Raw genomic sequence first — 24,571 nt, 5'->3', positions numbered from 1 at the left:
AAGGGCTTCGATAAACCTGGAAGCAGGGCCAGGTGGACGATAGATATAGAGGCCAGACAATGTGAAGTGTGGGCTAGTTGCAATTTTGAATCGGGCACATTCACAATCAGGAAGAACTTCTTTAGTAAATGAGCAAGTGAATTGCTTTTTATAAATTACCGCGATGCCACCGCCTCTCGTATCGCGGTTTATAGTTGACATGTGGTAGTCATCTGGGAGCGTGAGGTTGGGAATGGCGGACGCTCCATCCCGCAGCCAGGTTTCGCAGAGGAAGAAAATGTCAGGGTTCTCATCCAATATGAGGGAGTTAACCTCAAGATGGTGTTTGGTGAGCGACCTGACATTAAGTTGAAGAACCGTGAGGGGGGAGGTGGTAGGAGCGTAACGTTTTTCTTGAATGCTACTTGGGCTTGCAGCGTTGAAGTGGCAGGAGTTGCATTGGAGGCTCGTGTGGCCAAGAATGCCTGTCATGTCAACACATCTCTGTCCAGGGTTTAAGGCAAGGAGGAGATCTCTATTGTATCGAAAGGGTACCCGAGGCAAAGTTTGACCAGGGGGACTGGCGAAAGGCGATGTCGTGGCGATGACGGGCGCAGACGGGCTTGCCTTAGGCGTGCCTTTGGCGCGCCCGCTGCGCCCGTCCGCTGCGCCCGTCCGCTGCGCGTACGGTACAAGCACATTCTAAATAGGGAGTGCTGATGGCCTGGGGGCGTGGCCTCCGAGTGGGCGTGGCCTCGCGTCTCCCCGGCGGGAAAAGTTTGTTTAGGAAGTGTCCGCGACCAGCGTGAAATCGGCTGTGCGGCGTGCTAAAGGACAGAGTCCTGATGTAAACAAACAAGTAAGTGCTATTAAAATCAGCAGTAAGTGACAGATAATAATTTTTAAAATAGACAAACAGAGAGACTCCCGGCTCCCGCCTCAGGAGGGTTCGTACTTCGTACATTGACTGGTTTCACTTGGAAATTTCACTTGGAAATTCTTTAAGTGTGGAGTGTTGGGACTTTAAAATATTCATCTAAAATCAGCCGAACAACGAATTCCGATTTACTCACCTGTTATCAGGAGATACCTCAGTGCTGCTTCTTGTAGCTCAGTACTGACCCTGAAAAGTAATTTCAACCGTACTTACCAGTAATTTGAATTTCCTTCAATAGGATATCATTGCCTGCTTTTTGCTGAAAAAGTTTCTAAATGTCGATTTATGAAACTTACAAATATTCTTTAAAAATCGTGCTAACGATAAAAACGTAATTACTTGCCTGTTTTCGATAGATGTCCCAGTGCTGAACCTTGGAGCCCAGCACTGGATTACAAAAGTAACGCAAACATACTTTACCTGCAAACTGAATTTCCTTCCATAGGATAACATTGGTAATTTTGCCTAGAAAAGTTTAAGTGTCAACTTTTAAAATACAATAATATTCCTTAAAAATCACTACTGTAACCAAAACGCTTTTGCTTAACTATTTACAGCACATGTCCCGGGACTGAATCTAGGATCCAGTACTGTGGTTAGAAAAGTAATCTACAAAGTAACTAATTGCATTTAACTAGAAATTCCCATTGAGCTCAATGTTGCATTGTGTTTGAAATTGTGTTGCCTATTACAGTTTGCTGCAACTATTGTATTCAAAGAGTCCCTTGCCTATCTGAAAAGTATTTAAATAAAGTAATCCATTGTGAGAAAGTATATTTTGATATCTTGTTGGTTCTAAACTAAAACTATATCTTTTGATACAAAACATTTGACCTAGAGTTCAGTTTTTGAGTGTGAGATCATTTGCTGACTGAGTGTGTACAAAATGCTTTACACTATCCTCTGATACTGCCTTACTGCTCGACCAAGCTACCACTTTAGAGAGTAAGGTTATGTAAAACTTTAGCCTCTGCCAAACCTCTGGGGACTGTGGTATCTGTACACACGGTACCTTACTTTGGTCAAGTATATTTAGAGTCACTTTCTTACACTTGGATAATTGACACTTTGAGAAGGGAGAGATGTTGTCCATTCTGTAGGTAAGCAGTCACAGCAGCTGGATGGAGCTGCACAGAAATGAATGCCAGTGCATAAGTTGGTCAATCCAGTAGGTAGCAGACAATATTCGGCACTCTAGCTGTGAGCATGTTAATGTTTTGAATGACAGTGGACAAATTGTTTCCATTTGGCCGTGTAGTATGGGGCAGGTAGTGGGTCTACGCGCTTCCTTCCGATGGCCATACATTTGGGAGGTAATCGGAGGTACCCAAATTCTAACACTTCGGGAGCCACATTGCACGGTTGAGGGACTTGGAGACCTGGTGTCGTATTTCTCCATGGCTCTGTATGAGAAGGCCCAACCTGATCTGGAGTCTGTGGTGCGAAACAGAGTTCCATAAGTATTGGTTGGTAGGGGCCACAAGAATGATTGAGGAATGTCTGCCGTAACCTCCGAACCACAAACTGAAGCAAGGAGAGAGGATGAAAAGAGTAGGCAACAATCCCTGACCAGTTCATCCATAGTGCATTGCCTTTGGACTGTGGCAACCTGGATGCGAAGTTTGGGCATTTTGTGTTTTCTATGGTTGGCAATAGGTCTATTTGGGGAAAACTCCATCTCTGGAATTACTGATGGAGGACTTGCGTGTGGAGTTTCTACTCTTGGAATTGTTGCCACATTCTACTGAGAAGGTTGGCAAAGTTGTTGTCCACCCCTAGGGGGTCCTCTTAAAGTAGGTGGAATTTGTGGCATATCACACAACACCAGATGTGCTGGGTGAACTGAAAGAGCTGTGAAGACCAGGTCTCCCCTGTTTGACAGGAAAACATGGCTGTGGTTTGTCCATGTAGACGAGGAAGACTTTGCCCACTAGATGGGGGAAGTAAAGCTTTCAATGTAAGGCAAACTACTATGGGTTCTAAATAAGTGATCTGAAGGCCCTGGTGTTTGAGTTCCCAATGGCCTTGGACAATCTAAATTTGCAAATATGCTCCTCATACCAATAGGGACGTGACCATTGTGATGGTCTCCTGTGATACTGGGTTGAGAAAAGGCCACCCCTGCAACAGGTTTTTGGTGTTGATCTTCAGTTGTTTGGGAGTTAGGCCTCTTCTGCGCCATATGCACCACTAGAGAGTCTAGTCGATGCTGTCCTTGAATGTAAGGAGGATCTGATGGGCATGCCTTATACTTTATCAACTCGGAGAGCTACCGAGCACGGACTAGGGTCCTGGAAAATGTCAGCTGTGTGACACAACATATCTTTGAGCTTAGGGTGGTATTGTTTAGTGTGTTGTGCGGAGGAGAGGGTCTCAAATAGGCCATCCTCTTCTATATGATCTGAATGGAGGGGAACTTTATGGTAGGCCCCAGCTCTGGCGAGGTGCTCCCGATATGTAGAATAATCATCTAGGGGGAATTTTCGAGCAGAGTGAAGATCCGGGTCGGTGTCGGCTGGAGGATCAGCATTAGGAGTGTACAAGGGGCCTGGTTGTGGGGAAACTGGAGTAGGGTTTACCCTCATGCCCTCATTGAACGGAAGTGGTGATCCCTGTGGAGTGTAAGAAAGAGTCCCCATTTGAGGCGTGAGGGGAAGGAGAGTCCTGGGTGTCCAGTGTTGGTGGAGAAGCAGGTAGAGGGTTGGTGACCTTGCCATCTTTTTCCTGTGTTTAGGAGCTGGGGTTTCATCCAGGGCTTCCTGAAAAGAAAGCTGCCTTTTCAGTGGATGTATGGCAGCTCCAGGTCAGAGGGCAATGATCCTGCCCATCTGAGAATGGATTGCCAAACGTGTCTATCGAGCATTAATCTCCTCTTGAAGCCGATGGAGGAGTGGGTCGACTGGTTCGTCAACGAACGTGGTGGTAATCTACTTTGGTGCTGAAGGCTTCGGCACCAATGTTGGTTTTGGTGCAGACTGTTTCACCTCTGACAATTTACTCAATGCTGAGCCGGACGTGGTCGGTGCTAAGCCGGTTGGCTTGGAATGTTTTTCGGGACCTAGCCATAGCTGGGCATTGTGCCCGAAGTCTATGGTCGGTGACGATCATGGCCCGAGGGTAGTGGTGGCCAGATGCTATGCCGCTGATGTTCGGGAGTGGCTGTGCGGCATTTTGTGGAGGCCTGCGAGCTGCATCAAAGAGGGGAAGGGTGTGTACTCATGACCTGTGGGTTTACTGGAAGGTCCTCAACTTCCAGGTCTGAGCGGGCACTATCCTCTAGAGAGACCGGCTCCTTGTCAGCTGCCGACACCACAGTATGGTGTTCTTGTAGCTCTTCAGTGCTGACAAGGTCTACTGGTTCTTTGCCGCTCCTCTGTGACATCTTCAAGCAGTGGGTCCGACTGTAACAGAGGGTCTTCTTCGATCTGAAGGAGCTGCAAGCGTTGCAAGTGAGCTCGAGCAAACAAGCTTGTTATGCTCGGGCATAGTTAAAGACCTAATGGAGGTCAATATCTAAAAGGCGAGCGTTCCATCACCCTCGTGACATGGAATGGAACCAGTCGAAAGGCCCGAGCGCAGCTGGAGTCATCGATCCAGTATGGAAGGGAAAACTATACCGACAGTTAGGAGTTACCGTGGGAATGGATTTGAGTACCGACAACGGTCTGGAACCAGAACGTGAGAGCACATGTCCGAGCCCGTTGGCGGAAAGAAAACAATGTAGTCGATGCCCATGCGGCTTACCAGCAGGAGTCGCCGCCGAACCTTGTGACTCAAAAGACTGCTTTGAAGAAAAACATTTGCAAACATCCGGACACAACACTAGATGGCAGGAGTATGCACAGCATGTGTAGCCAAAGCCACAAATGCCTAAATACATCACATATTTGTGTGTCAGATGTTTTATTTCAGGTGAAACAAGCCTGATAACTTACAGAGGAGGAAGGTGTGGAATGTGAATGTGAATTCTGGGGAGAACGAACAGCAGGCGGTAAGCTTCTTACTGTTGTGCTAGAACCATTTCCACCTTGATTTCCACCTTGGTACTGGGAGAAGGAATACAGAAATACAAACATTAACACATTTATAAGAACTATTATCCAAATCTGAAGAGTCAAGCACTCATAATCTGTTGTTAGAAAGTGAAATGTTACAAAAATACTCATCTAGATCAACTCGAAGAATGGACAGAAAGCAAAATAAAACCTGAACAGACGCCCATCAGATATTAAATCGGCACCACCTAGGGAAAGATAAACTGAAGAACGACTGATGAAAGAAAAGAATAATTTTGTCTGAAGGCAACTCTGAAGCCTATTGTAACCTAAAACGGACCCTAAAAACCTGATATTCTCAGATGGGTCTAATGATAATTGGCTACGCATATGGTAAATGATGCAAAGTGTGATCAGAATGCTTTCATAAACACTTCTGTGACGGAAACCCTGACACCAATCATCCAAATGCATACAGACATACAATTTCTGTATTTGCAGGTGTTTGTTTACAGTGGAAAAACATTTGGCCAATGAGAGCTCCTTCAAGACATACTTGAGATGTTAACATGGTTTATAGTGGAGGATATACTTACTATGTGATGGAAAATTCAATGCGGTTTGGGGATTACATGGAGGGGGTGAATAGTTCGATTTACAGGACACTGTAGAGGAATGGAAGGATCCTATTGATGCTTTGCACTATTTTACTGAATCACCAGAGGTAAATTCTGATGTACTCCTGCCTCGCTCTTTCACACTGTGCTGTACTGTTGACTGCATTGAAAAGGTAAATAAATAAAAAAGCAGTATAGTAAGGGACGGGATTAGAAATATGCATCCTTAACTCAGTGTTGAGGTTACCCACTATCAAGCAGGAATAGATTTCTTAAAGGGCCTTACATTTGGTATTGGCCTAAGCATACACCATTCTTTGAAATTAAATAACTGGAACAGTAACACTTGTATTACCCTCTTTCATAGCCACAATACAACTTCCTCTTTCAGCAACAGTGAGAGTTTAGGAATACTGCACACTCTTCAAAGGACAGCACAATCTTCAGAGACTAAACATTTACTGAGGATTTTCAAATGTGACTCTTGTCTCTAGTGACAGGCTTTCATTCTTGTGAGATGATGTACAGCCTCTCTGGCACCCGACCAGGTTGCCATAGTTAAGTGGAGTGGTGCCCTTATTACAAATATGATGCTGTACCTTTGTCAGCAAGGAGTAAAAGCAGCTCTACAAATCATACTTAAACTGTATGCCTTTCTTCCAAACCCAGAAGATGCCCAAGAATGGGCAAGATCACTGGAACATTCTTCCATAGTAACAGTTAAAGTTCTGTGTGCTGGATATACAGCCAAATAACAGAATGACATACTTGGCAGGCTTCCAATAAACAGTGGTTTCAGAGCGCAAAAGAGCATTCCTTTTGACACTCTTCTGAGTAAAAGCTGGGGCTAATTCTGGATAGTTTTCAAAAAGCATTCATGATCTTTCTCGTCTGCATTTATCTGTTTTACTACACCTACATTTGCACGTAATTCTCCAGACTCTTTCCTGTCACTACAAATACGCTTAATGTACCATAGACATCCTTAGTTCCACCTCTACCAACACCATAAACCTTTTTCACTACCTACAAATCAACATCTTACTGTTGCCTTCTCTTTCAAAAATTTCCTTATTTAATCAATCAGTCTTTACTTTTCGTTAATCAATTCATTTGAGGTATTCCCTGCTCTACTTCCTGTAATTGTGTTAACCTATTTGGTGTGAAGCACCCAAAAATGAAATGACACCAAATTGAAGTAACTAGGAGTTGGAACAGCTGTATGACAAACATGTCTGTAGTAGATGACTGTAGAAAATCCAAAAATGGAACCAGTGAAGTTAAAACTACTCTAATAAGCATTAACTGAAGCTGTGTTTCTCAGTCATTCCTCCATGTGTACCTAAATACAGTGAAAGAAAACCAAACTCCGTGATACTGTCACTTTCGGAGAGATAAATTCATGCCAGGGTTCCAGGATGTGCCCAGACATACAAACAATCTAGCATGGCTGAAATCTGGATGACCTCTGGTTTGCGGTGTGTGATGTGGACTGCTGCGCTCGCCCTCAAGATAGTCAGAGACGAAGAGGACCACTAAAAAATTTGCAACATTGTGTCTTACATTAAGAATTATAGTAAAAGTGAAATATTAATCTCTATAATCTTGTGTATGAGGGACATACAAACTTGCAACATCGCAGAAGCTAAGTAAAGAATCTACTATTTTAGATAGGAAACCAACACAGCATAAGATACACTTACAATACAGGACCATGATTTTTCCAGAAAGCAAACCATTTTAAAAGTGGAAAAGAAATCTTAAATCAGATGCTTTTGGAAATATAGGCTCAATAATTGAAAAAAAGAGAAAAATATAATATTTAAATGCAACCAAGGATTTTAAAAACACTCCCATGGAGAAATACTGAGCAAAAGGTTATTTGAATGGCAATTTAAAGTGTTTGTGGAAATGTATGCTTTGAATAGCAAGCTTTATACACTAATTGGTTGCAATTCATTATGGTTATGAAAAATGCCAAAATAAATAAATAATGCAGGGCTGCAGTCTCATTCCTCCAAAAAAACGAATACAATCCGACCTAAAATGTACTGCTGTACATGGTACTCATCATGAAACTTAGTTGAATTTCTTTAAACTCTGCAGCTTCCTGTGAAATTTTCATATGTACACCACACAATGAGTAAAACAAAAGTATTTCTCAAAACTGTATTTTTAAAGAGACATTCTAAGAAGTGCACAAATACTTACATCAAAATATTCACTAATTTTGTGACTACGGCCTCCGTTGTTTTTACCTAAAATAGAAATAAAATAAACAAACTCAAAACAATTACTGTAACTGTAATAGGTAACAGATGGCTTCAAACAAAGAAGTTACTTACCTTCAGTAACAATCGTTCTGGTGGATACTCCATTTACCTGCAGATTCCCCACCTGTTGAATAATCCCAGATGTCTGGATCCATTAACTTCAAAACACCTTGATTCTGGGTGGAGGGCGGTGGCTTAGTCTCAGCGCCAGAAGGGAAGACTGGTAGCATCACATTAGTACTATACAGACCGCCCCAGCAAAAGGACATCAGTTTCCATCCATTTTTTTCATTACAAACAGATAGATCAACATTGATCCGATATAGTGCACCACAAAACTAACTGGAACCTCATTAACACTTTCCCTGTACATCCAAACATCAGAAGAAGTGAAGGTGGAGAGACTGGTGAGGAATCTGCAGGTAGACAGAGTATCCACCAGAAAGATAGTTAGCAAAGATTAGTAACTTTTTCTTTCAATAGATTCCACTACCTGCAAATTTGTCACCTGTAAACTTTACCGAATAGCGATTATTAAGGAATCGCTATTTGGTAATCGCAAATGCCAATGCATGTAAGGATCGCAAAAAAAAATTGAGATTCCTTAACATCAGCGATTTGGAAATTACGAATCGCTATTAGCTAATGTGGCTCCTTTCATTCCTATGGGCCTACAGGCCCATAGCAATAAATGGCATTGCATTCGCTAATTGTGATTACCAAATTGGTAATCGCAAATAGCGAATGCAAATCCAAGGGTGCCCGAGAGCCTATGGCCCCCCTGAAGCACCCCACAAAAAAAGGTAAGTGTGCACATGTAAAGCACACACATGCCCCAAGGGCATGTGTGCGCTACATGGCACTTTGAAAAACGCATTTTTGTTCATTTTTCAAAGCATGCACATATTAGCATCAACTTGAAGTTGATGGTAATTAGCGTTTCCAAAATGCACTGTTCGCATTTAGGTAGGGCTACATACATCTGCATTAGGTTATCGCAAATTGCGATTCCCTAAATGCATTCACAATTTAGGTCATCGCCAAAAACTGTGATTACCTAAATTGCGAATGACAAAACCTACATGCATTTGCGAATGGAAAAAGGCTTGATGCATGTGCCCCTAGATTCCCAAACAGTATATTTCTGGGAGGCAGGCTGATGGATGGTTAGGTGAACAACTCTTTCAGCTCAGATCTGGCAAGTTCCCATCCATGTGCACCTCAATGTATAAACAGTAGTGTTTGTTGAATGTGTACAGGGATGAACACATTGCTGCCTTACAAATCTCTGCAATGGGAACACCGCTCACAAGAGCAGAAGACAAGGACTTGGCACAGGTGGGATTGGCCCAGATTTTCTCAGCCAGTTCCTTTGTGGCCAGGGAAAAAGAACATTTGGATGCAGATGAGTATCTAGAAGGACATTATCCACTTCCGAACTGCTATGCCCTTCCTATTGCCACAGTAGCCAACAAAGAGCTGATCATCCAATGAAGGCCCTAGGGTGGCTGAGACAAACTGTTTATTGACCTAGGATCCAGGCGATGTAGCGCCCCCACCTCCCTCGCTGGATGGGGAGGGAGAAAAAAAAGAAAGCAGGGTGAGGGATTGACCCAGGTACAGGTGAGTAAGCCTTGGAAAGGAAAGCGGCACCGATTCACAACACCAGCTTGTCAGGGAAAAAGGAGGATGGGGGACAGACTCAGTTTTTCCAACTCACTGACCCATCTCACTGAAGTAATGGTAACCAAAAGGACAGTCTTTATAGTCCCCAAGTGTAACTGGCAAACCCGCATAAGCCTCTGCCCCACCTCCCACCGATCTGTGACATCAGCACCCCTTATTACAGATTCTCCACCGGAACGGCAAAAGGAGCAGGGAAGAGCTCTCGCCCATTGTTGTTGGGAAGAAAGGCCTAAAAACCCCACCCCAGGTTTCAGGGAGGCCTCATTAGGAATATGCTACTTACCAGTATGCATCTGTTCTTGGCATGTAGAGCTGCTGACATTCATATCTGTGCATAGATCGCCGCCTAGTGTTGGGTCCGGATGATTGCACTTTGTTGTCTTGGAAGAGTCTTCGAAGTATCACGAGATAGGAGACTCCTCCCCTGGACTACAGTGCACATGGGCATCTTCTCCATCCTCAGATTGTTTTTCGCCATTTTGGCAGAGATGGAGATAGGAAAGTAAGAGATGGCCATGCTAAAGATAATGCTGCAGCTGCGACAGGCACCGGGGAGGAGGGCGAGCGATATGAATGTCAGCAGCCCTACATGCCAAGAACAGATGCATACTGGTAAGTAGCATATTCCGTTCGAGCATTTGTGGGCTGCTGAATTCATATCTGTGCATAGACTGTACAGCAGTATCTCCTCTAGCGGTGGCTACCGGTGCCAGCTGCAGAAGTTTGAAAAAGAGTTTTGAGGACAGCCTGGCCTACAGCAGCTTGCTGTTTTGCTTGCACGTCTACACAGTAGTGTTTTGTGAATGTGTGTATGGTGGTCCATGTGGCTGCCTTACAGATGTCTTCAGGGGGAATATTTCCTAGGAAAGCCATGGATGCCCCCATTTTCCTTGTAGAGTGAGCTCTTGGGGGGGGGGGGCGGTTAAAGTGCGTTTTGCTTTTTGATAGCATATTTGAATGCATTTAACTATCCATCTGGCTATTCCTGACTTTGAAATAGGATTTCCGGGGTGTTGTGGTGCAAAATCAACGAATAGTTGTTTTGTCTTTCTAAATGATTTAGTTCTGTCTACGTAATAAAGTAGAACTCTTTTTACATCCAAGGTGTGTAGGGCTCTCGCAGCTACTGACTGTGGATTTTGAAAGAATACTGGCAGTTCTATTGATTGATTGATATGGAAATTGGATACAACCTTAGGCATGAATTTTGGGTTGGCATGTACCTGCATGGAAGGTTCTTTAATAGTTAGTGCTTGTAATTCGCTCACTCTTCTGAGTGAGGTAATGGCAACTAAGAATGCAACCTTCCACGTTAAGAATTGTAGTTCGCATGAGTGTAGAGGTTCGAAAGGAGGGCCCATAAGTCTGGTAAGTACTATATTTAGATTCCAGACTTGGGAAGGGGGGTGTCTTGGAGGGATCACCCTTTTAAGACCCTCCATGAAGGCTTTAATTGCTGGTACTCTAAACAGTGAAAGGTGTTGCCTGTTTTGAAGGTATGCTGCTATAGCAGCGAGGTGTAGTCGTATGGAAGATTATGCTAAGTTACATCTTTGTAGATGCAGCAGGTAACATATAATGTTTTGTATGGAAGCGTCTAATGGGTTGATTTGGTTATTGTTGCAGTAAATAACAAATCTTTTCCATTTAGCTGCATAGCATGCTCGTGTGGTTGGTCGTCTTGCCTCCCTAATGATGTTCATGCAATCTGGGGGCAAGTTAAGGTATCCAAATTCTAAGACCTCAGGAGCCAGATCGCTAGGTTCATCTGATTGGGATCTGGGTGTCTGATTTCTCCTTGGTTCTGAGTTAGAAGATGGGGTGCAAGGCACAGTCTTTGATGAGGAACTACTGAAAGTTCTAGGAACGTTGTGTACCACGGTTGTCTCGCCCAAGTGGGAGCAACTAGGATTAGCGTGAGTGAGTGAGTGTTGTCGCAGTTTGCGTGCCACCAGCGGAATCAGTGGTGCTGGGGAAAAGCGTACGCAAATCTGCCTGACCAGTTCATCCAGATCGCATTGCCCTGTGACAACGGATGTGGGAATCTGGCTGCAAAGTACTGGCATTTGGAGTTTTCTTTTGGCAAACAGGTCTATTTCTGGGTGACCCCACTCTTTGAAGAATGGCTGGAGAACTTGGGGGTGAATCTCCCATTCGCGTAGTTGTTGGCTGTGCCTGCTGATCAGGTCGGCAATTTGATTGTCCTTCCCTGGAAGGTGTTCTGCTAGGAGAAAAATGATTTTTTGAATCGCCCACTTCCATATGCTTTGTGCCAGATGGGACAGCTGTGGAGAGTGCGTTCCTCCCGCTTTCTGGATATAGTACATTGCGGTCATGTTGTCCGTCCGGATCAACACCGTCTTGCTGTACAAGTATTTCTGAAATGCTTTCAGGGCTAGGAATATCGCTAGCAATTCTAGTTGGTTGATATGCAGTTTTTTCTGTTTGGTTGTCCAGAGTCCTTGTACTGTGTATTGAAGGAGATGGGCTCCCCAGCCGGTCAGTGATGCGTCTGCTGTTAGTACTAGTTGTGGAACCGGCTCTTGGAACAGTCGCCCCTTGGAAAGGTTTTGTGGGTTCCACCACTGCAGAGAGTTATGAGCGTGACTGTCTACCAACACTAGGTCTTTTAGTTGTCCTCGAGCCTGGTTCCATTGCCGTGCTAGGCATTCTTGTAATGGGCGCATTTGAAGTCTGGCATGGGGGACAATGAATATGCAGGAGGCCATCATGCCTATGAGCTGCATAAAGACTTGAGCTGGTAGAGAGTGTTGTGGCAGGAATTTGCGAATGAGTATCTGCATGCTGGCTATCCTTGCTGAGTTTGGATATGCCTTTGCCACTGAGGTTTTTATAGTGGCTCCCAGGTATTGCTGTGCGTGGGATGGTTGCAGATGCGATTTTGGGTAGTTGATTGAAAACTCTAGGCTGTGTAGCAACTGAATTGTTTGAGATGTGTGTGCTGCACACTGTTGGTACGATTCGGCTTGTATTAGCCAATCGTCCAGATAAGGGTACACATGGATGTGTTGCCTTCTGAGATGTGCTGCTACTGTTGCTAAGCATTTTGTAAACAATCTTGGAGCCGTGGTAACCCCAAAGGGCAAAACCTTGAATTGGAAGTGTTGACCTTCTATTGTGAACCTCAGATATTTTCTGTGGGCTGGATGAGTGGGTATGTGAAAATACGCATCTTTGTGGTCTAGTGTTGCTAGGAAATCTCCTTGTTGGAGCAATGGGAGCACTTGCAGTAGTGTGATCATATGGAAGTGCTCCGATAGTATATATTGATTTAGGGGTCTGAGGTCCAATATTGGTCTGAGGGAACCGTCCTTCTTGGGAATAAGGAAGTATAGAGAGTATACTCCTGTCCCTTGCTGGTGGAAAGGGACTTGCTCTATGGCCCCCTTTTCCAGCATGCATTTCACCTCTTGATGGAGCAGGGTGATGTGTTCCGTGGACATAGGACGATGTCTGGGTGGTATGTTTGGTGGTGTAGAAGTCAGTTCTAGGCAATAACCAAACTGGATAATTTCTCTCACCCACCTGTCCGTGTTAATTACGTGCCAGACAGGTAGGAACTGTTGGAGCCTGCCTCCGACTGGTGTTAGGTGGTCTGGAGGCAGCGTAATGAAGTCACTGTTTTGTGGCAGTGGAGGCTCTGGTGTTATTGCCTCCACGTCCTCTTCCCTTATTATTGTTGTCCCTATAACCTCCTCTGTTTGTGTTTTTGTTGAAGGAACCTGGTGTGTTACTTTTGTATGAGGCAGATGTTTGCGAGGTATTTCCTCGTGTAGTTGCCCTGTATGAGGAGCGACGAAAGGAGCCCCTGTGTTGCTGAAATTGCAATGCCCCCATTGATTTTGCGGTTTGTGTCTTTTTTCATTTTATCCAAAATGGTGTCGACAGCAGGGCCAAATAGAAAATCCTGATTGACAGGATGGTTAAGAATGGTGGACTGCACCTCATTGTTAAAACCGGAAATACGCAGCCATGCATGTCTGCGTAGTAAGACGTTAGTGTTAATTGACCTAGCTGCGGTGTCTGCTGCGTCAAGTGCGCATTTGATGGAGGCGTTTGTTATAAATTTTCCCTCCTGTATGAGGTCATTAGCTTGTGCTTTAAAAGGCTCAGGTAGGTGTTGCATTAGTCTTTCGAGCTGATCATAATGCGCCCTGTCATAACGAGCCAGTAGGGCTTGTGCATTAGCAATCCTCCATGAGTTGGAGGCTTGTGCTGCTACCCTTTTGCCTGATGCATCCAGAATTTTTGACTCATCAGGGGGAGGTGCTTCCCCTGTTTGGGAGTTGGCCCTTTTACGTGCATTGGCCACTACTAGTGAGTCTAGTGGTAACTGCCCTCTGATGTAAGTAGGGTCTGTAGGAGCTGCCCTATACTTCTTTTCTATTCTGGGATTGATTACCCGTGCCCTGGCTGTATCCTTAAATATGTCAGGTGCATGTTTTAGAACTCCCTTTAACATGGGAAGTGTTCTAACACTTTTTTCTGAAGTGGGGAAGGTGTCAAATAAGAAGTCTTCCTCAACAGGGTCATTATGCATGTCTACATTGTGGAATTGTGCTGCCCTGTCTATGAGTTGATTGAACACTATGGTGTCATCTATAGGTGACGGCTTAGTAGGATAAGAGGGTACATCAGGGATGGGGTGGGTGATATAAGGGTCTGTTGGCTCCTCCCATGGTTCCTCTTGTGGTTGAGGATCTTGGGGGAAATCATATTGAGGCTGTGGCTCATCCCCCATGTTACCCTCATTGTCCCCGTGGTGAGAAGGAGAGTAAGGAATGTAAGGATTAAAGGGTGTAGTAGGTATGATAGGCTGAAAAGGAATGAAGGGTCTAGAGGGAGAAGTCCCAAAGTCCTTTTTCTTTAATGGAATCGGGGAATGAGAGCCAGAGTTTAAAGGCCTCTTCTTTCTGTGCAAGATGGGAACTTTACCAGTCTCTGAATTAATGTATATTTTTGCTTGGTCGTCTGATGGATCTGGGTGGAAGAGTTCTTACTCTACAGTCCTGGGTTGAGTGTTAGACTTGTTTGGGTCTGTAACACCTGGTTTTTCGACGACTTTTGGTGTTTTATTGGTTTTCTTCGGCTCGGGCCCTTTTTCGGGGTAGACGAGTGATTTGGGATCGACCGGAACTTTCCATTCGACCCGTTTTTGTGCTCCGTGGGCTTTTTTGGATGAGTGTCCTTTCCAGAGTCGACGTTCTTTTTCAGATCGACAGGTGTTTTCGGAGAACTTGTCTTTGGCTCGACAGGTTTTTCCGGCCGTGCTACGTGCTTCGGTTCGGCACCCTGTTAGTCGGCGCCTTTTGCCGGGTCGACGGATTTTGGACTAGTAGGCTTGTTTGGGTCTGCGACCTTCTTTGGTTCGGCGCCCTTCGGCTGCGTGCCCTTGTTCGGTTCGACTACCTTTTCGGGGTTTTTGGCTGAGCGGCCTTCTTGTGGTCGACAGTCTTTTTTGGCTTGACGCTTTTTGGCTGTACGGCCTTCTTCGGTTCGACGCCCTTCGGGTCGACGACCTTTTTTGGCTCTGGAACCTTATTCGGGACGATGGTACTGGGCCCTGGGGTCTCTGAAGGTTTCGGTTTCGGAGCCGAGCCGGATGGAGGGGCTGGCGAAACTTTTTTTATGATCTTGGCTAAGGCCTTTTGGCGATGCCTCGACCGGGCCCTTTGGTAACGGGCTAATTGGTGTCGGGGGCAGTGTACTCACGATTTGCCCCGGCTGGATCTCGTCATCGGAGTCCGAGTAGTCCTCGACGGTGACGATCTCTAGGTCCGAATCTGGAGCTTCCGGTAGTTCTTGGTCATCATCAAAGATGTTGGCCGGTTCCGGTGCCTGTCGCTGCATCTCTTGCCTAGCGGCCCGTCGGATCTGTATGGTTTTCTTCGACCGAAACTGGGCGCAGGCCGGGCAGGTTTCTTCCCTATGGTCTGGGGAAAGGCACTTGTTGCATACTGAGTGTTTGTCAGTATGTGGGAACTTGGAGTGGCATTGTGGGCACCGTTTAAACGGGCTTCTTTCCATCGACGGTCGGCTCACGTGGCGTGGAAAAGGCCCGACGACCGAGAGGAGGTGGAAGGCTGGATAGAGTAGAGAGGTACTGAACGAGAACAATATAGTCGAAGGCCTTTTGGCCTTTAGAAAAGTTTTGTTTTCGATTCCAAAGTTGGAGTTATGGAGTTAGCATCCGAACCCAATGGCGGAAAAAACCAATCTGAGGATGGAGAAGATGCCCATGCGCACTGTAGTCCAGGGGAGGAGTCACCTATCTCGTGATACTTCAAAGACTCTTCCAAGACAACAAAGTGCAATCATCCGGACCCAACACTAGGCGGCGATCTATGCACAGATATGAATTCAGCAGCCCACATGCCTCGAACAAAAGGGTTTCCAGAGATTTATACTCCTGCAAAGAACTCAGCTAGTGAGGACGCCTTGATCCTCCTGTACGCAGGGCGGCTGCTGTTCAGGCAGTAAGTACATTGTGAGCAAAAGAGTTTGCTATAGCATCAAGTAGTACAGGCTGGTAGAGAGTTCAACTGACTATGTACACCTTGAGAGTATATATAGCTCCACTCTAAACCCTGTAGGTTGCCCTCGAGTCACAGGAAAGATCGTACGGAAGCTTGCCCACCACTCCTTCACAAAAGTTATAACCTTTATGTGGACAACTTCTATACAGGAGTAGAGCTGTTCAGTACAATGCGGCATGCTGTAAAGTTTGTTGTTGCCGCAAAGGATTTCCACAGGAATCTCAGAGCACTACGTTACATTCCAAAGAACTACTCGCAGTCAAGTTCTATGATAGGCATGATGTGTACGTGCTCACTACAATTCGTGATGAGAGCATTTCTCCCCAGTCACAGTTTGGGGTCAGATGGCCTAAGAATGACAAGGTTTTTCAGCCATACAATGCGAGTTGTAAAACTCGCACTTGGCATAAGAAGCGGTTTATCCACCTGATCCAGATGATAAACAATATATGGATTGTATGATGCCATAAGGCCACCACAGGGAGACTCCGGTCTTTTATTGACTTACAGTTGTCAAGTCTTTGAAAGTCTTATCACTACAGAAGCAGCAGCCTCCACTTCATATACTTTGGAGAATGTCGCAAGGGTGCAGGATCAACAGTTTGCCGATTGGATTTCTAAAACAGCTAAAAAGTCTTGAACATTTTATCAGTTTAGAGTCTTCTCTAAACAGGGAAAGAGGCATGAGTGTTGTGTATGCTGTACCCAGAGTATCTACAAAGGTATGCAGTTCCTTAGAAAAAAGAAGCACAAGTCAGTGTCTAAGGAAATGTACGTGGATACGTTCCTTTAGGAACTAGGGCCCTCACACACCGAGATGGGTGTCATGTTTCATCACAGGGCGTGCTCCTTGTCAAGTTGGGGCTAGAATGAGTTCTAGCAGGCAAGTCTACTTGTCTGATTAAAAAGAGTGGCGGCTAACAGTAGAGACAACGATCTCAGCTTGAAAAAGTCAGACCTTCCTACTTTCAAGTTACCAATGATCATTATCTCACCTATTAAATCTTGCTTTAGAGATCTACTTAGTCTATTTTAACAACACCATTTTTACACAAAAACACTTCACCTCACCACACGAACCTACAATTAATGGCCCTACAACCCCAATTCACATTCGGCTTTAGAACAAAAAATCTTTGATAAAGACCCCCTTTGTGGGTGCCCTTCAGGCATTGCAGCGCGGGCTTGATGAGCAGCACGCCATATAATGAAGCATTACACCCATCTGGGTGTGTGAGAGCCTTAATTCCTATAGCAATGGATCCCCTGCTCAGTTCCTCAGACACTGACCAGCTGCATATTCTCCCCATTTTTGCTTATTTCTTCTAAGGAACTGCACATCTTTGTTGATCAACTTGATATTTATTAAGGGCACGTATGCAGGACCTAAAAAAGAGCCCCTGGTCCCTCTTTCGTTGAAATATACTGTCCTCGGTGCCCCTCTCAGCCAGCCCTTTTTTCCCTACTTTTTTTCAACTTGACATATGTTGTACCATACAAAAGTGAAGTATTGGGAAATTGACTGAGGTGGTGCTGCAGCAAGGTAAACATTTCAATGGCTGTGCATGGATACCTACCTTCCATGGGACACTAATTCACTAGGAAAGCAGCCTCAGAATTAGTAAGCGGCGATCTGGTCTGTTCATATATGGCACCTTCTGGCATACCATGTTTTCAAAGCAACTTGGGGAGGGGAGGTCAACCCGCCTGGTCTCATCAGAACAAACATCGTCTGACTAAAGTTCCCTGGAAACTGTGGAATCTTGGGACCTTCAATAAGGCATCCTCTAAGCAATACAGTTGCTTCCGGTGGGGTAAACAAATTATTCAAGTGAAATACACCTTTGCATTATGTAGAAAAAGTTATCACACATACAAGAGTATTCCTAGACAAAGCCAACAATGCACAAAGTGCCGCTCAGTTCCTTAGAAGGTCTCGTATAGGAAAAGCACATTTGACGTGGCTGTATGGCTCCCCTTCAGTAGTCTTGGTTTCAATATTCAGACACTTTTATAAGTATTTATGCTTTGAAGCCAGCATTTCTGGAGGTATTAAAATTAACCAGTATAAGTGGTGGATTCACTTTAAAACAAGCATTGGCAAAGCCAATAGGTCTCGCCTTCAATACCTCAAGTATTTAGCCATGCAGCACATTATCCTGGGTGCTACGACATCTACCATTCATTAACGTGGACCTTTCGACTAGGCCTATTATAGTACTGTATTGAGAAGTGCTTATTTAAATTGCTATACGCTTTTGCTCCGTTCCTATTGACAGCGAAACATATTTATTAAAAAAAAACAATCACAACAGATATTCAAAAGAGACAGTCGATAGGAACGGGTCACTACTCCTCACTGCAAGTGTATCAACTAGGGGACAAATGTGTACGGTAAAATATAAAAAAACAAATACATGACATGGAAGTTTTAGGTCGAGAAAGCACATACGTACTATCCAAAAAGAGCTTTGTTCAAATTGTTCCTACAACTGACCCTCGCTAGGAACTGATGGTAACTAACGTTTCAATTCCTTACGTTTTTAAATTAAATACAACAACACCCCCCCACCTCCGCACTGCTTCTTGGCACGAGGTGATCGAGTCAATATCTGAAGCGCTTTTCCCGCCAAAGCAGGACTTACCAGTGCAGGGAGAGCCAAGCCAGTGGCACTCAGTGCCTGAAGTCCCACCAGTACCAGGGCCTGCATGGTGACAGGAGGTTCCGAGATAACAGGCGCTCCGGTACCGCGTGCCAGGCAGGGTGGGAGATGCTTCCTGCTGCAGGAGTGGTCAAGTGTGTAGTACCACCCTTGGTTTAGGCCCTTTATACTCTGTCATTCGTGGCACACCCTCTGCCCAGGGGCACAAGTTAATGGATATTAACAGCAGCAAGCTATTTGGGGGCTGGCGAGTGTGTAAGAAAGTGCAAGGACTCCGTACACACATGCTGGGGAAAACCCCCAATGATCCTAAGGGAATCTGTTTAATAGGAGATGGGCCACAAATTGGAAAAATACTGCTTCTTTTCTGAAGTGCTTTAAGATATGTTTAGGCATCTAAGATCACTTAGCCGGGGTTCAAGAGTCTTGTATCATGCGGTCTCCACCTCTCCTGACTAGTAAAGGAAGTGTGATTATGAATATAGAAGTTTGTTGTGTTATACTGAACTGTAACACAGGCATTTTATATAGCGCTTACTACCCCCAGGAGTTTATTCATAGCTGAAAACATTCTCCCCTGGCCCCTCGCTTAGCACCAGACTTCCAGAATTTTGTTATAGGTGTAATGTACTAAAAAAAAAACTAAAAAAAACTGCCAAGGCTGCGTTCAAGAATTTACCGTTGTGGCTTAACGGCAAGAGAGTTCGCCTTTGAAGCTGGGGAAAAGGGGTTAGAGTAGTCTCGAAAGGTCAAACATCCTGTGATTTTGAACAAATCAATTAATTTCCTCCGGTCTAGAAAAAAAAAAAAAAAAAAAAAAAAAAGGATTGTGTCCCTCTGTAATTTACTGGTGCTCACGTAAAGTGCTCCGATACCTTCGCGTCCGCACACTATATAAAACTGCGATAAAAAAAAATATATTCTAATAATGACGTTTTAAGACTACCATTCCCTAAAAGTTCATAGAAGCCCTCACAGGGGTCTTCCTTGGGTGTTCAGCGCCCTCCATATCAAGGTGAATCAGACATTCCCGCGTCTTCCTTATCGGGCTCAGATAAGGCCCCGGAGATGCTGCCCATTAGTGTGTGTGTGTGTGTGTGTTTACCATCTCTCCAGGGATGAGGCGCTGTAAACAAGATGCTGGCCTTTTCCAATTCAAAATAGCTTAGTCTTTAACAATTATAGGGTTAAATAGCTATTTAAGTAGGCTGAGTCAGTCATCCACATAATGACAATTTAATTCTTACTGAGTTTTTAAACTCGCAGCTGCAGGGCCCCTTTCGAGGTTACAATATGACCAAGAAAGACCCCCTAGGGCCTAGGAGGGAATCGCTTACTTATGTCTTGTAAAGCACTCCAGGAAACCCAGTAAATGGGCGTGCGGCCGCGAAAGTGAAAGCAACATGTTACATACAACAGATAGCAGCCTGCGCGCCGCTGCTCGCTCCCGACAGCTGGAGGCCGTAGGAGTGAACATTTACAAAAAAGGTGGGACATGCACCTGCCTTTGGCCAATTGCGTGCTTTCATTTTTTAAAGCCACACGCAAAGGCCAATAGAATGTGTGGAAAATGAAAAGCCACACGCACAAGTTTAGCAAAAGTCTGGAGTGATCCCAACAGGCCCTCTCCTAGAGCAGCGCATGAGCGATGCACTAGGCTCGACCTATAAATTAGTACCAGATTTATATCTGTGACGGTAAGGATACTCGGTCGCAAGAGTGGCTAAGTATCCTTAGAGTCAAGATAATGGTCTACCCGCCTATCGGTGGGGAAGACTACTACATCTCTGGCATGGTTGCAACCCTACCAAGTCCTGTCTGAGTAAGGGGCAGTGAAAACTGCCTAAAGCACCCCTTGCACAGGGAGATGACTTGCATGGTGAGAGGGGCATTTTATTTTTTTTCCTTTCTAAAAGAATTTTCGAAAATGGAAAAAATAAAATAATTGATGAACGGCTCGGTCAGGTTGATGGAGCGTGCGTTACATGTAAGAAGGCGTTTACAGGAATCACCATGAAGGCAGCTCCTGTCAACATTTTTTACATGACCACTACCTTGGGGGTCGTTTCTAAATTTAGGCAGGGGAAGTAGTGTCAGCATGGCAGATGTAAAGCCATGTTAACGTGGCAGACATTAAGCTATGTTAACGTTAAAGGAACGGATCAACCCAAAGTCAACGGTAGCTTGCTGAGGCAGGTTTTTAGAAGAGGGTGGATGCACTGGCCTTGGTGGCAGTGAAGGCAAAGTAGGAGAGGATGGAGGTAGAGGAGTAGAAGGAAGAGGAGGAGGAGGAAGAGGAGAAGGAGGAAAAAAGATCGGATTTGTGCCTCTACCCTTCTTCATCAGTGGTTTGGCTGGTTCAGTCCCAGCAAGGTCCTCCTCAAATGTGTTTTTCCTTTTGGAAAGTGTAAGGCAAACAGCTAGAGGAGTTTTGGTGCATAGTTTCCCTGTGTCTGGGTGTAAAAAAAAGTATTTTGACCGCTGTCGATCTAGTCATGCAAGCGCTCTAGAATCTACTACACTTGTCTTTGACATGGCTCAGCGCCATCTTTGGTGGCTTTCGGTGTCGGAGATGTGGTTGGCGCCAAAGAGGGTGTTGTACCTGTTGCACCTTTATGCAAATGGGGTTTCGATGCGGACTGCTTCGGTGCCGGCTTTAGTGCTTAAACATATTTTGGTTCGGAGGTTCTTTCCTAATCCAATGTGCGTTGCTTCAGCTCAGAGTCCTTGCTTGGCTTTGGTAGTGCCGATGTTGCCTTTTATGGTACCGGCGGTGAAGCAAATTTTAAGGTCTCATATTTCCAAACACTAGTCGAAGGCTTTCCAGGCAGAGTGGATTTGTCTTTGTGCACCTGCTGGTGAAGAACACCATTGGCCCAAGGGCAGTGAGGCTACGAAAGTGGGTTTGGTAGGAGGTTGGGCATCTTTCACCACGGTACTCACATGCCCCATTGTGGAATCAGTGTCGGAGTTAGAGCTGTCTTCAGTGCTATCCATTAGTATTGGTACATCTGGAGGTGCAGTCTGTACTTCTGTCCTCTGGTTCCTGTTTGGGAAGTTCCACCCCCGAAGATGTTCGGTGCTTCTTTTGTGAGTCGCTACATTGTGATGTGTGCCCAAAGAAGCTCCCTTCGCTGCCAAAGTGCTTTCTTTGACAGGAACGGGAAGCACACCTCGCAGGAAGCCTCCTAGGGATCCAGTCACAAACAGACTGCACAATCTGTGTTGGACTTGCCGGTAGTACTTCAGGTGGCACTTGTGGCAAAAGCTGAAGGGTATGTTTTCCATCCCTCGTGGATGCGGACATGGAGAGTGGAGGCAAAGAAGTTTTGGAAGGCCGGGCCCAAGCAAGCGCTTGGAAACGTTCAATAACACCAGCCGGAGTGGGATCGTAAAAGCTGAATGGCTGGAGAAAAAACAGGGCGCTGCAAAGGCCTTGGTGAAGAATCAAGCTTCGGTCAAGGAGCTGCGATGTAGAGGTCTGAATCTGATGGTGGAAAAAAAATATCTAACAAACGAGCCAAGGAACATGCTTAATACATACCGGAGGAGGGGTCACTATACCTTGTGACTCCAAGACTTCTTCGAAGAAAAACAACTTGTAATCACCCAAGCTTAATACTAGATGGCAGGATAATGGTGAGCATATGCATCTACTGCAAACACGTGCTGCGAATATAATTGTTAAAAATTTGCCAAAGAAATATTAACAAAGCCCAATAAAAGTTTTTTTTTTTTTTTTTTTTTAAAGTGGGCCTAGTCAGAATGAAACCTGCCCGTTAGGCAAGGATCAGATTTGGTAAGACAGTTTCCATGTAATTTGCCAGCACTTAAGCAAAAATTCAAGAGGTAGATTGGTCTGTACAAAGAGCACTGGGTGGCAGCCTTATGAGGTGTTGTGATCAGAGAGACTAATACTTCAGTCATAGATGGAGTTAACCAGTGGGTGGTGTTCAAGGTACTGTAGAGCTTTTCAAGGAATGCTACAAGCGGAGGTTCAAAAAGCTTGCAGATTGTTGCTGCGGAGCCATCTGGGCAGGTGGGCAGAATACCTTACCCAGTTTCAGATGTTTTATCATGTTCAGTATATCAACCACAGAAATAGGGTTATTTAGTGACAGTCTCAATGGCTGCGATAGTGAGTAGAGTGGGAACGTTGATACGCATCCATGTCCTCCTCCCTCCAAGAAGTATATAGCTGTTCATAATAAGAATGGAATACTCGCAGTTCCCCCTCTCCTGTTGCATGGTTCTTTCTCAAAGGGTCTCTCTATTTATTACAGAAGATCCTGTGCCCTAGTGGCCCTCAGATTGTTAGCTAAAAGAGTGCCAGTCCTTCATGGAATCAGGACACCACACACTCCCCCCAAACTCTAGATAAAATAGAATTAGCCTTGTCATATTGGAGGGCATATAATTGTCCTCACAGCGACAATGACAGTATCCCCAATTTCCTAGAGGGTTGGCTTTGTGTTTCTGCTCAAGGTGTACCAGTTCTCATAAGCATGCCAATGTGGCTTCTCTCATACATCATGCCGAACTAGCTTCTTGTTTTAACTCTCCCACCCCCCCAATAACAGCTTTGAGGACATCCCAAATCCAAGTTAAGTTATGTAGTGTTATTGAATTGGAGATATTCCCTAATTGGTTCCCATATTTCGTGCATGACAGAGTGGGGAATCATTCAGTCGCCATCCCGCTGGCATTCTTTTATTGCCAATTTCTAGTTATAAAAAGAATATTTGATTCTCGCATACGGTTTGGTGCCCCGTTGAAGTGCAAATAGTCAGCCATTAGCAGAAGTCTATATCGCAACACATCAATCATGCTTAAGTTGTTAAGAATAGGTTTACTAGTAGCTGATGGAGTGGCTGTTTCCTCCAGCTCTCTACTGTGATTTATCAGCCAGGAGTGCATCATGCAGCTGAAGTCTCCCTAAGAATAACGGCATGACCTGAGAGGTGTGTTATTTTTATAATTAAGAGGGTAATTAATTTCTCCTGAACTACATTTGGGGTATAAGAAGAAGCGAGGGTGATCAGGGTTTGGTCCCATTCTCCCACTACAGGAAACCATCGACCCAGTTTGTCCACTTTAAACTTAGAAACGCCAGGTTCTTCACTGCTTCGTTGTGCTCTGCTTTCCTGGCCTGAGGGGGAACTTACACTACTGATCCCAGTGCACAACGCGGCCGGAGCTGCTTACATCCGCTTCCAGCGCCTTGAGGCGCTTTAGAGATCAGCGCGGGCTCCATCAGCGCGGGCGGGCATGACCGGGTTGCGCCAGGGCCAAGGGCGGGCCCGTCCGCGACCAACTGAAGCTTGAAGCTGGGCCGGGCTTATCCTCTAAGTTCGTGCATTGCTAGACCTGGGAGACTTCCTCATTTCTGAAACAGAAGGTTAAGCGCAGTCCTGGAGGATTTGGATATTAGACACGATCTGCACTCTTCGGATAAGCATCGATTAACTGTCAACAGCGGATACTTTATATCGGACTATATGTGGCCATCGACTGTTGCCTATTGACTGTGGATCTATTCACACATACTCCGCCATGGTTGGGTTAACGATTTATTAGATTAATATTCTTGCTTAGTAATCGGATTTGTTTATTTGTTTTTGCGCACATGCCAGACTTCAGAACCGGATGCTTGGTCCATCCTTTCTTATAATATCTATCATGTTTTCTGGGAGAAGTTTAGGTATCTAAGAAAGGGGAGAGAAAGGCTTCCACTGTTCACCCCTAACTTGCTAAAAAGACAGTAGCAAAAACCCTTCATACGCTAATGAGCTACCTCATGGGGGCAATGGGGGCTATTAAGAAACATATCTACTGTGGAGGAGTCACTGATTACAAGAACACTA

At 45.0% G+C, this 24,571-nt stretch overlaps 1 protein-coding gene across 5 annotated transcripts in view; it reads right to left on the bottom strand.

Moving 5' to 3' along the window:
- The window catches only part of TLK1 (tousled like kinase 1), a 656,881-nt gene that overhangs the window by 458,862 nt on the left and 173,448 nt on the right, over nt 1-24,571 (bottom strand). For 3 of the 5 annotated variants that reach the window (XM_078681580.1, XM_078681581.1, XM_078681582.1), the window contains exons 5-6: nt 7,740-7,786; nt 4,852-4,962 (exon numbers count right to left, since the gene is read on the bottom strand). In XM_078681580.1, the coding sequence (XP_078537706.1) occupies nt 4,852-4,962; nt 7,740-7,786 (158 nt within the window). The remainder of the gene's footprint in view (nt 1-4,851; nt 4,963-7,739; nt 7,787-24,571) is intronic. The other 2 variants (XM_078681584.1, XM_078681585.1) reach the window with 1 other exon arrangement.

The sequence above is a fragment of the Lissotriton helveticus genome, chromosome 3_1 (genome assembly GCF_964261635.1).
Source record: "Lissotriton helveticus chromosome 3_1, aLisHel1.1, whole genome shotgun sequence".
Lineage (NCBI taxonomy): Eukaryota > Metazoa > Chordata > Amphibia > Caudata > Salamandridae > Lissotriton > Lissotriton helveticus.
This window is presented reverse-complemented; position numbering and strand designations above follow the sequence as displayed.